Source organism: Equus przewalskii, chromosome 24, assembly GCF_037783145.1.
Source record: "Equus przewalskii isolate Varuska chromosome 24, EquPr2, whole genome shotgun sequence".
Classification (NCBI taxonomy): domain Eukaryota; kingdom Metazoa; phylum Chordata; class Mammalia; order Perissodactyla; family Equidae; genus Equus; species Equus przewalskii.
In genome coordinates, this window is record NC_091854.1 from 32,008,670 (window position 1) to 32,020,796 (window position 12,127).

The 12,127-nt window shown below is 49.6% G+C and overlaps 1 protein-coding gene across 2 annotated transcripts in view; it reads right to left on the reverse strand.

Annotated features, from left to right (window-relative positions):
- Nucleotides 1-1,214: 1,214 nt before the first annotated feature.
- PGM1 (phosphoglucomutase 1) overlaps nt 1,215-12,127 on the reverse strand; it is a 58,744-nt gene continuing 47,831 nt past the window's right edge. For both annotated transcript variants that reach the window (XM_070591868.1, XM_008524394.2), the window contains exons 8-11: nt 9,646-9,781; nt 6,691-6,874; nt 4,187-4,321; nt 1,215-1,862 (exon numbers count right to left, since the gene is read on the reverse strand). In XM_070591868.1, coding sequence (XP_070447969.1) covers nt 1,773-1,862; nt 4,187-4,321; nt 6,691-6,874; nt 9,646-9,781 — 545 coding nt within the window. In that variant the 3' untranslated portion in view covers nt 1,215-1,772. The remainder of the gene's footprint in view (nt 1,863-4,186; nt 4,322-6,690; nt 6,875-9,645; nt 9,782-12,127) is intronic.

The following is a 12,127-nucleotide window of genomic DNA, read 5'->3' on the forward strand; positions in this document are numbered from 1 at the left end:
GTGGCAGCGGGGAGAGTCTCTGGCAGCCCAGGCACACAGGGTAGCCCTTAAGTACCATGACACAGGGGGTCTGCACACCCTTCTCCACCTGCTGGCAGTGGCCAGGCAGCAGAAGAGGTGATACAACGTACTGGAAAACCATGCAGGCTGGAGCTGCTCACCCGGGGGCGTGTCACACTATCCAGGGCCGTGACCAAGGTGACTAAGTGGACCTCATGTGTATAATGGGGGTATTCAGACAGCCTACCTCACAGAGCTCTTGGGAGCGTTAAAGAGCATAACCAAAGCACTTGGGACACAGCCTGGCGTGGGGTCAATGTTCGGTGAGCACTCATCGCCCTCCCATCACTGCTGAAGCTCGGCTGTGTCTGTGGGCCCAGATCCCTCGTTAAATGGCAACATCGGAAGGCTCACCCCAGATAAAGATCCTGTGTCCTGGAATGGACACTCCACTCTTGGCGGGAGGGCGCAGAGTGGGGCTGCCTCCCCAGAACAGCCCATGGGACCAGTGACTGTGTGGAAGTGCCTCGCAAACCAGGAAATGCATTACAAACACTAGTGTTCCGGTTCTTGTTTTTCTTACACTTTCAAGTCTCAGCAATATTGTAAACATAATCCTAGTTTCCACTTATTTGACAACCTATCATGGACGAGACACAGTGCCCACTGCTTCTGACAGAGCCACTCAATGTTCTCAACAACCCTACAAAGTTAGAACTATTTTCATCCCCATTTTAGAGATAAGGAGAATGGTATTCAAAGGCCACCCAAGATCTCAAGTGGGATTCAAATGCAGGCTGGCTGGCTCCCAAGACTACACTTAAACTATACTTGTTGATCGAATATAAATGTTCTAAGATGACTAGGATGCCAGTGGGCTCAAGGTTTCCAGCCGAAAGCCTTACCTAATCCACAGGGCAGTGCCTGGCTATTAAGATCGCCTGAAAAGCATGTTCCTTTCGCTCATTCCAGGTTAACCACCCCAAGCTTAACTCACTCCCCTGAAGGATGCAGGGCTCAGCTGACCCTGCTAAGCTCTGAAACGACAGCTCCTAGTCTAAGGATTTTCAACCTAGCACAGACAACATTTTGTTTTCTTGCTAGGACATCAAAACAACATACAGTACCCTCCTCCCCTCCAAAAAAGAAAATCTGTTTTCTTCCTGAAATCAAAACAGCATTTTGTAGATAAGAAAAAAAGACATCAACAAATCTCAGCTTATTTTGCTTTAATATCCCAAAAACATTTGTGTGAATGGGACTATGTTGCAAAACAAGGCGGAAGTCCGCAGGTGAGTACGTCTCCCTCCGAGGAAAAAACTGATGGGAGAGAAGGCACCAGAAATGGCATTTTGCTGGATCCACGTCAGCAGTAAACGGGAGAAAGGGTTCGCCAAGGAGGAAGGAACCTGTGTCAGCATTTCACCCTAAGGATGAAAAACGGCTTCACTAGCTGATGCTCAAGCTCCGTCTTCCATTGTAGTGTAAACAGACCCGGTGCTAAGGAGACAAGTCCCCACACAGCACACTGCAACGGTCACGAAAGGGACTGACGTTAGCCTCAGCCCTGGGTCCTCTCCCCTCCTTTCCACATGGCTCCCAGGGGCTTCTCACTCTGCAGCACCTCAAAAATGTGCCATTCCTCATCAACCGGTCAGTGGGAAACCGAGTCCTAAAAACCCTGGGTGCATACAGCTTGCCTCTGTGCATGCTCTTCCATCAGCTAGGTGGAGGTGCTGGGTGGAGGGACGTACTGCGTCTGGCCTGTTGTCTTAGGTGATGACAGTGGGTGCGGTGCGCCCTGTCCTCTCCTGGAGCTTCGACACCTTCAGCGCAATGGAAATAAGGGGGGCCAGCATGACCTGAGGGAGACACAAAGAGAAGGAGTTTCCCATCGCTCTCCCCAGACACTGATCCGCAGCTCCAGCCTCGGAGCGCCAGACCCTGGCGTCGGATGCCTGCTCCGACTTCCCGAAGGGCTCTCGAACTCTTCATACCTAACAACAACGACACGTGCTTTCCCCCAAAACCGAGCTCCAGCATGCCCTATTTCAGGGAATCGGTGACATCGTGGCCTGTCAGGTAAAGCAGCTGAACAGCTGAGACTCCTGACACCGTCTTCTCCCGCGTTCCCCTCGTCCCATCCATCAGCGAACCTAGGTGACTTGTCTCTCCTAACCCTCTCTCAGAGCCACCCGGCTCTCTTGAGCCCAGCACTACAGCTCTCGCTAAACCGGCCTCTCCCTCTTACCTGGAACACCGGTGCCTCCACATCCGCTTCTGCCTCCTCCAATTTGTTTCCCACACTGCACCCGAGGAGATCTTTTCAAAACGCAACCACACCCCCTCCCATCTACCTCTCACTTAAGGGGAAAAAAATGAACTCTGCTCTTGCTTAAATAAATATTTTTTAATATTTAAAAAGAAGTGAAAACTACTCATCTGGTTGCACTGCCCATTTTACAGAAGAGGAAACTGATACCCAGAGGCGAGCTGACCAAGTGACTCCAGGGCGGGGCCAAGAGCAGCACAGCCCCCACCGCCCTGTCGCTGTCCCTCACCCACGTCTCCGCCGACTCATCGCCCCCGGGGGAGGGCTGGAGACCCAACCCACATGCTGACCCCACCACCTGCCATTCCCCTGGCACCCCGACAGTCCTGCAAAGTCCGAGGCTGAGGCCAGCCGCTCTGGAGGAGGGGACGGCATCTCCCAGCTGGAATGGTGGCACCTGGGCGCTGTGGGCACCTGCACCCTTCAGCGCCCTCCCGTCTCCTGAGGACTAGGACTCAGAAGAAACTTATCTTTCATCCGTTCTTTGTGTCTACCAAGTGCCAGGCGTTAGGACAGAGAAACCCAATGTCCTTCCTCTTGTCCGCTCGCTCTGTTATCCCGCCGGCCTACCATGCAGACACCGCTGCCTTTGGTCAAGTTTTAGGGGTGCCTATAACATAACAGCGGTCTGGCGATGACTGAAGCTGGAGCGTGGCCACTGGAAAACTGTCCAAGTGGAGCATTCTCTCACCTCCCTCTTCTGGTAACGAAAACAACTAGAAGAGCCACTCTTTCTCCAAAGCTGATCCTCTACGCCAGGCACAGTGTGGAGAATTTTGCATCCACTGTCTCCTTAAATCCCCATAACAGCTCTGTGAGGGAGGTGGCATTCTGCCATTTTACAGACGAGGAAACCAAGCTGTTAAGTGGCAGAAACCGAATTTAAAACAAGATGTCTCCAACTCCAAAATGCATGCTCAAAACCACTACGCCAGGGGCTTCCAAGTGAGTTTCACAGGTTTTAATTAGGTGTTAGAAGGAAAAAGGCTTTGTGGAAAAGTGAGCCTGGCGAGTGCTATTCAAACAGGCGTCGTTACTGCAAGTCTCCGCAGAGCCTGTGAGGTGCAGCGTGTGCGGTGAACTGCCAAGAGGGGCTAAGGCAGCACAACGCTCCCCACACGGCTCTGCCCCGGAGCTCTGGTTGGGCAGCACCTGCCAAGACAAGTGCTGTGAGGAAGGCACACGGGGAGCCCTCCCCTGGGTGTCACTGCCTCCCCTTACCCCCTCCATTTGGGTGGCAGTCCTCCGAGCTCTCCGTCCCACCCCTGGCCCCCTGGTCCCTCCTCATCTGACACACTTCTGGAGAATCTTTGGGTGGGGCTGGGAACCCAAACCACAAGGCTGCCGGCCCGCAGACCTTTCCATAAAGGTATTTCTTGCAGGGCCGTGAAACTGTCTCTCCCCACCCCAAGTCTAGAACCAGCTTGTGTTCTGCAGGGCAGGTGGTCAGACAAGCAAAGTGGCAAGTGATCAGTGACAGACAGAACATCAGACAGGCAGGTGATAAGAAGGTTAGTTATCCCGAATCTGGTGTGTGAACTTGCCAGGTGTGTGAACTTACAGCTGCTTTGCCTGCCTGTGCCTCGGTATCCCCATCTGTAGCAGGGACAACAATGGAGTCCACCACATTTGAGAATGAATGACCCATGTAATGGGTTTAGAACAAGCTTGGCAAATAGAAAGTGCTCAGACCATTGTTAGCTATTACTGTTGTCAGGAAAACTGGCAGAGACACGGGGAAAAGCAAGCACTCCTATGCGATCATTTAAGTGATGGCTGTGACAACACAGGCTCGGGGAAACCACTGTCGTCCTCCAACAGGAAGAAGCAGTCGGGCACAGGGCTGGGCGTTACCTGGGGGTCCTGATAGATCTTGGCGAGGTCCTTCTCATAGCTGTCGATGTACAGGCGGATGGTGGCCCCGGCGCTCCCAGTGCCGCTCAGTCGAAAGATGATGCGAGAACCATCTGCAAAAATGAGCCGCAAGCCCTGGAAAAGAGAAGCAGAGACAGTTTCGCCACATGCTGGAAGGGAGACTGAAGGCTGGAACATGACAAGGGTCCACTTGGGGACCTAACCTCATCCATACTTGATCAATCGGAGGATTAGATCCTTGATAAAATGGCAGCAGTCGAGGCCCATGAATCTCCCCTCGGTCAACCTGTCACTGCATCCAGTCAACGGGGGCTGGGCGCACGGGGAGATGCATCCCCAGGGTCAGGTGGGGAACCCGATTCCAGGGAGGCTGGAGGACACGAGGCCTGCCCCCCCCCAACTTCCCTGTGATTTATGGATTAACCATTCCAGTCTGAAGCTTAATAAATACATAAATAAATAAGTAAACCACTAGGTGTAGAAATTTGATCCCCAGATCAGGAGGGAAACACGGGCTGAATGGGCTGAGACCAGAGCAGAAGGGGCTTCAGGCAGATGAGAGGAAGAACTCTTCACCAACACGGACAGAGAGCCTCAGAAAGAGAGCAGGCCATATGCCCCAAACGGAAGAGGCTGTCCCCAACCTGTCAAGTGGGACCCAGGGGTCAGTCTCCTGCCGATGCCTGGGGCCTCCAAGCGGGGTCCACGTGGGGCACCGCCAAGCCCAGCCCCTCGCTGCGGCCCTCTCCGTTCCCTCCCTGGCAGCCTCTCTCGTCCTCAGTCATCATCTGGCTTCAGGGGGCTTCAGGTTGGGGACTCAGGAGGAGATTCTGCGGCCTGCGGTAGGAAGGCTGGGCGAGATGGACCCCTCGGTCTTAAGGAGTCTGTCAATTCCTCAATAAAATGAAGAACTTTGCACAAAGCCAAGGACCAGCCAGAAGGGAAGACACTGTTGCTCCTCTGCTAGTCGTCACCAAACCCACCCAGCGAGGGGCTGTGCCGTCCCGCAGGGAAGACGGCGGGTGAAATCAGACTCATTCCCGCGTCAGTCACCACGGGGAGACACAGTTCACCCCCTTTACTGTCTCCTGCTTTCTGGAAGTGTTCCTGGCTTGGTCTCCTTCTCCCACAGCTTCAACTTCAAGTGTCTCAATTCTTCCCACCTGACTGTGGATGCCACGTCCACCGCCAAAGATGTCCCCTCCTCCCTGGGCTCCCAGCTAAGCGCTCAGACTTGCTGACTAGAGCTTGAGCTGTGGGCTTCCTCCTCCCGGAGCGCAGAGGGCGGCGCCCACTCAGCTCAGGCGGACACTTGGCCCGGCAGCTGCCCTGCCCCCTCCCCCCTCACAGATGCTCTCCCTGAAGGATTGACCACCACCCTGCCTTCCCCGGGGCCCCTCCCTCCCTCCTCTTTTCCCCACGCACCCTGCCTCCATCCCAGGCCTCTCCCCTTCTGATTTTCTCAGCCATAATCTATAGCCATGCATCTGGACCCAAAGTTCTCACAGGCGGTGAAAAGGCATAAGAAGAGCCACTGTGCCCGGACTTTGAGGAAGGCAGACCCCAGGCACTGACGGTCGCTGTGGCCATGCTCCATCCACCTGTTGGCTACCTGCTCTCCAGAGACTTTAACCAAATCCCGCAGCCCCTCTCCTCCGAAGCCTGTGGGATGCCCTGAGAAGGACCGGGCCGAAAATCTGGGTCTATCAGGACAAAGAGCGGACAGCTGCTACAGACCTCCACCTCCGTCCTCATTCTCTCTGTTTCTAAATCATTAGCGACAAGGCATTCTGTGACAACGGAACCAGAGGAGCAAGGAGCCTGGGCCCTGGGTGCTGTGCAGGGCCTGGAGGGCTGGCCCAGCCGGCAGCCATGGCACCACTGAGGGAACCCGCCAGCGTGGTCGCCAGCCAGACAGGGCCCACGCGCTCAGCTGTGCTGTCCTCCCCACACTGCCGTGTTAGGGCCGGCTGAAGGTCACACCCTGTACATAGCACAGTTAACGTTTCTGTGAATGGCTTGTTTATTTTTTCTTCTTTTTTAGAAATTAGAACACATCACAGAAACGTCTGATAATGGCAGTCTCACGCTGGCATTCTGCCACAATCCCGAGAGAAAAGAGCGGAGCTGGTATCGAAGCCAGCAGCTCTCTCCGTTGTTTAGATTCTGGGGCTCCTCTCTACACACACTCAACACGGATCTCACATATAATTGTGGAGGGTGTGAACATCCCCCTGGAGTCTAGGCTAAGAATCCCAGAACGAGGGCATCGGGGAGTGCACAGAACCGGGGCAGAAACCTTCCCCACGCGGACACTGCGAGGCAGGGGGCACTCAGCAGAAAGCCAGTTGAGAGCAGCTACCCTAGAGAAGCAGGACGGCGGAGGAGACACGGCCAAGGGGCCTTTTTCCTTTTTCTCTTGAGATCTCAGAGATGAAGCTCTGAGGCCTCTCTCCCCCCGACACACATAAATCTGCTCCTACCTGGTTTCTCGAAATGCTTCCGTCCACTGGGTCACTGTACTCAAAGTTATCAATCTTCTCCACGGTGTAAACTTTGTCACCCTCTGAGAACTGCTTCCCCACGAAGGAGCGATCAGTTATCAGGGCCTCCAAGTCCTTCATCATTTTGTTGGCGCCCTCGGCTGCCACCTCCTCGTAGTCGTACCTGGAAGGAGTCACGGGAAGGAGTCACTTCAGATCCCGCCCGGGGTGCCAGCACCGTCTTCATCGTTGTCTGCCGCCCCTCCCCAACCACCTGACTTCAGAAGCTGGTAACAGACGGGCTTGTCCGTCCCTGGGGCTGGAGCAGGCCAGGAATGAAAGGAAGGGTTTGGAGGGAAGGCTCAGGAGCTTCCGAAAAAGCAGAAAACTCCCATCTTGGCTTTTCTACAGAATAAAGCTCTTAGAAGCTTCAAAGGCTTTCGGGAGACACTATCTAACATTTAATCGCCACATCGTGAGGAGAGAGAATTAAAAGCAGGGTTATCTCTAGAGAACCCCGCATAAGGGAGCGCGGGACTGGGCACGTCTCTGCCACAACTGGAGCTTCTCTGGGATAAGTGTGGGCCTGCTCTCCCTCTGGGACCTGCCTGAGGCTGCTGAGATGCTGGCCAAGGAGAGTTCCAGCCCCCACAGGAGCTTCCTAAAGTAAGGCCAAGTTCTCAGTGACCAGATGAAGGAGCCCAACCTAACTCTTCACATCTGAACCGCCTCCCTCCTTTCAGCGAGACTGGATCTGGCCCAAAGTGCTCAGGGTCCCCCTGACAAACGCGGCCTGGTGTGGATGCAAAAGGGCCGAGGAAAAACAAAGCGCGTCGCAGATGAAACTCTATGACTGTTATTCTTCCTCCAAGAATTGTTCTCGACTTCTTTCTTATGAGGTTAAAGACTCTTACAGGTGGCTTTTCTTGACCTAGTGGCACATACTCTCTTGAGAGAGTTATTTTTCAGAGGCTCAAGATAGCAGAGTCTATATTTATTTGCGATAGTGAAACAAATATGATATGTGCAAGATGACACCTCTGAGACATGAGAAATACTGGGGAATTCAGGCCAACCCATTCTGGCTCCAGGATCCTATGAATCAAGGACAAGAGTCCGCTTAATCTGGAAGTCAGCTCTTTCCCCTAGTTAAAACGAGAAAGAGCAAGAAATTACAACCAGGTGTTTGTGCTTTATGTCAGTAACCTCTGGGCGTTCAGGGAAAAGTTCTATAAATCCTAGGCACAGAGGGTATAACAGAAGGAATCTGGCTTCGGAATCAGACAGAACGAGCTATGAATCCAGCCTCTGTTGGTTACTAACTTGCAACAAGGGGCAAGTCGCTTGTCTCTCAGAATCTCAACTGCCTTGTCAATCACTGCTCTGAGGCTGACACGAAACAATGCGTGCAGAAGTGCCCAGCGCTTTCATCAAACAAATGGAGGCTACAATGGAGTCTTAACTAACCATTAACGCAGGTTCTAAGGATTTTATTTGCAATACTTGGTTAGCAGTTATTTGAAATTAATAAAAATACTTTAACATAGTTTTTAGATGGAGACTTTTAACTGATTCAAGAGTGACCCTTTCTCTGAACAGACCCTCCTAATCTCATCCCACTCTGGCTACCGTTCACGTGCTGACGCATCTATTCATCTGTTCAGAGCATTTTTACGTGGTGTCACTCTGTGAGAGGTGTTTGGTGATACCAAGGAGCACGAAAACAGACATGGTGCTGCCTTCACGGTATTCTAGGCTCCAGAGAGTTCATGGCTGCTGTTCTGAATTCCCAGGTTTTTCTGGTTCTTCGAAAGTCAAGATTCTTGCCTTGGTTCCTAGGGCTACTGTGCGGTACCACGTGGCCATTACAACTTATATCTTCCACAAAAGAATAACTTAAGGGAGGAAGACAGCAATGAACTTGTCAAACTTGATAAAAGGATTCTGATTCAGGAGGCCAGGTTGCTTCAGGTTGAAATTCTTTCCTGACCATCCAGAGATAACGGACTATTAAATCCGCAACATATTTTTTAAGCTCTCTGTTCTAACTCATTTATTGTATAGAAAAGGCAACTGAAGTCCAGAAAAATTACATCTGTACATTTCTTACAGATAAGCAATTTATCTAATATCCTTTTTCTCATATTTCCTTTCCATAATCAGAATAGTGAGGTCCAGGAAAAATCTTGTTAGATTTTCCCACTTACTGGGGGAAGAAAGTGAAATTAGTGGAAAGCACTACTGGAAAAATTCTTAATGCTTCTTAAAAACAGAAGCATATACAGTAAAGAAGAATGGCCAAATAGTCTAAATATTCTGGTCACTGCTGAATCCCAGCGCCTGGTGGAAGGTAGGCACAATCAGTATTTACTGAACCAACGAACGAAGTGTTGACAAGTACACAGCCTTTAGGCACCTATTTTAATAACTCAGAAAAGTTGATCTAGACTAAGGATTATTGTTTCCATAATTTCAGAAAACAGTTTCTATACTTTTAGTGCCCAGAGTTTGCAAAACACCTTCAGACTCATGTTTCATTCAATCCACTCCTAACTGGAATGTTATTTCTATTTCTATAAATGCGAAAGCTGAGTAGAGAAAGAGGTTACATGACTTTCCAATCTACTGAGGGGCAGAAACAAAATTTGAATCCATTCTTCTGCATCTAAATCCAAAACTATTATCATGTCCACCTGAGAGGTACATTTAAAAGGCTTACAAAACATTTACTCTTTCGAATATGTTAACTACATTTTTTCAAGCCTCGTTCTTCAAGGCTAATGTAAAAGCTGACTTCATCTCAACTCTGACTGAATAATGTTAAAATCCTCAATTGGGAGAGGCTGGATGAACTAGGGTTTGACTATCACTTAAGACGTGAAAGTCTGTATGCGTGCAAACTCTCCCTGCCCACCTGTGCACCCTCCTCGGAGCCCCGGCCGGGCTGCGGCTCACCTGGTGAAGAAATTCCGGCCATACTTTTGCCAGTGATCTTTGAGAATGTCCTCCACGCTCTGTTTGCGGGTGGCGAGAATGGAGAGCCAGGCGAGGACGGCCCAGAGTCCGTCTTTCTCACGGATGTGGTCAGAACCTGATCAGGGGACAGCAAGCAGCTGTGAGAAATGAGAGGCCTCCAAAATGCTTGAGAATAAACTCAACAGTCAACATGAAGACCCAACCAAAAGAGTCATGAAACTTTACTGAGGAACCTGAACACACACGCAGAAGGAACCACGTATTGAACAAAGTGACATAATATTGAAAAGAAGTTGATGCTTCCCAAAGCAATTTAGAAATTTAAGGCAAATGTCAATAAAAATGTCAGCGGAATAATTTGGTGGAACTTGATGTATCAATTATAAAGTATGAATGTGAGCAGAAAAAACAAAATAAATCTTAAATAAACAAATAGCACAAGAACATGACCACCGTCAATTTTCAACCATTAAAATAGTCTGGTAGCTCAATGGAACAAAAGTGAGCATCTGGAAAGAGACCCAAACCCATACGAGCCTTTAAGATATGATAAAGGTGTCACTTCAAGGTTGCAGGAAAAGAATGGATTGATTTTTTTTTTTTGAGGAAGATTAGCCCTCAACTAACATTTGCCACCAATCCTCCTCTTTTTGCTGAGGAAGACTGGCCGTGAGCTAACATCCGTGCCCATCTTCCTCTACTTTATACATGGGACGCCTACCACAGCATGGCTTGCCAAGCGGTGCCATGTCCACACCCGGTAACCGAACTGGCAACCTGGGCCGCCGAAGTGGAACATGTGCACTTAACCGCTGTGGCACCAGGCTGGCCCCTGGATTACTTTTGAAAGAGTATTTGGATAACCAGCTAAACAGTTGGAAAAAACCATTCAAGAATTCTGGATGGATTATACACTCAAATGTAAAAACTGAAAACTTTTAACACTAGAAGACATAATATATAAATCTTTTTTTAAATCTTGGAGATGGCAAATACACGTAAATTCAGAATTCATACAAGAAAATAATCTGTGTATTTCTCTACTTAAAAATTAGCATTTCTATCAGCAAAACTACCATAGGTAAAATTAAAAGGCCATTGGCAAACTTTAAAAAACACATTTGCCACATAACGTAGATGTTTAATACACTCAATACAGAAAAAATTCTTATACATTAATAAGAAATTCTTATACACTCAATAGAAAAACAGGCCGAGGATACAAACAGGCAATTCACCAAAGAATAAATGCAGGCACCCTATTAACAAAACAAAAAGCTAGCAATATTTTCAAGAAGACAAATTAAAGTTAAAATCACAATAAGAAACCGCTACTTGCTTGACAAATAGCCACAGATTTAAAACCGAGAACACCGCGTCTCGGAGTCGGTGTGAGGGACCCGGGTTTCCAGCACGTGGAGGCTGCGAGGGCTCGGCCTCCGGGGAGCAGTGTGGCAACAAGAATCAAGCCTTCGAAATGGACCTGCTTGTGGATCCAGCCCCTCCAGTCCTAGGACCTCTTTCTTTAGCCAACGGGGATTTGGTTAAATCAACCATAGCACATCTGTCTCCTTGCTAAAATCTTTACCAAAAACAATAAACTGGCTCCTCTGGAGGTGCTGATATGTAGGGAGATTGTTTTCTAAGAGCCTGACGCGGAACAGAACTCTCATTTTTGCCTTTACCTTCCTTACTCTAAAAAAAGGCAGACGACATTGGGCTCACTTTCTGATTTCCGAGTAGGACTCCACCCAGGCCCTCTGCATATTATCACGCCTGACGTTCCTCATGTGCCTGTCTGCCCTTCTCGACTTCCCCCGGGTCATCTCGGTCGTCCTCTTCTCAGAACGGTTGGGAGTATCAAGCACAGTGCTGGCTGTGCAGCAGGATCGTCACTTCCCTCTCAATCCTTCTAGACGCAGCGCAAACGTCGTCTCTGAGCCTAGCTCCCGGCATCCCTGGGCAGTCCTGAGCTACCTTCTCTTTCTTATTCGGCAGCGACCTGCTCTAAACATGGGGTGCAGTGCCGTCCGCTTTGAGCCTCAATCATCTGTTTGTGAGCCTGTCGCCCCACTAACCATGCATTTCTTAGAGGCATCTCTCATTTCTCCTGTGACTGAGTCTGGCGATCAACAGAGCACACAGGATATGGTAAATAGCTAATTGCGAAGAAGGGCACGAATCAATCAATCAATTAATCTACTCCAACATTTTCTGTTTCCCCCTTTGCTTCATAAAGACATACAACTTTTTTTCCCAAAAGATTTTCTCTTCAGTAACATATCGCTTTTAGAAAAAACAGTCCTCGAAACCTGGATGCTGGCAAAACCAGAGATATCAGGCAATACTTTTAGCGCTTTATATAACAAACTTTGGAAATGTTTACTTAATTTTATATCAGTGGACTTTCTTTTTGCCTTTCCTGCTATTTCAAGGAACAAAAAGTTAGCTCTCTGATCTC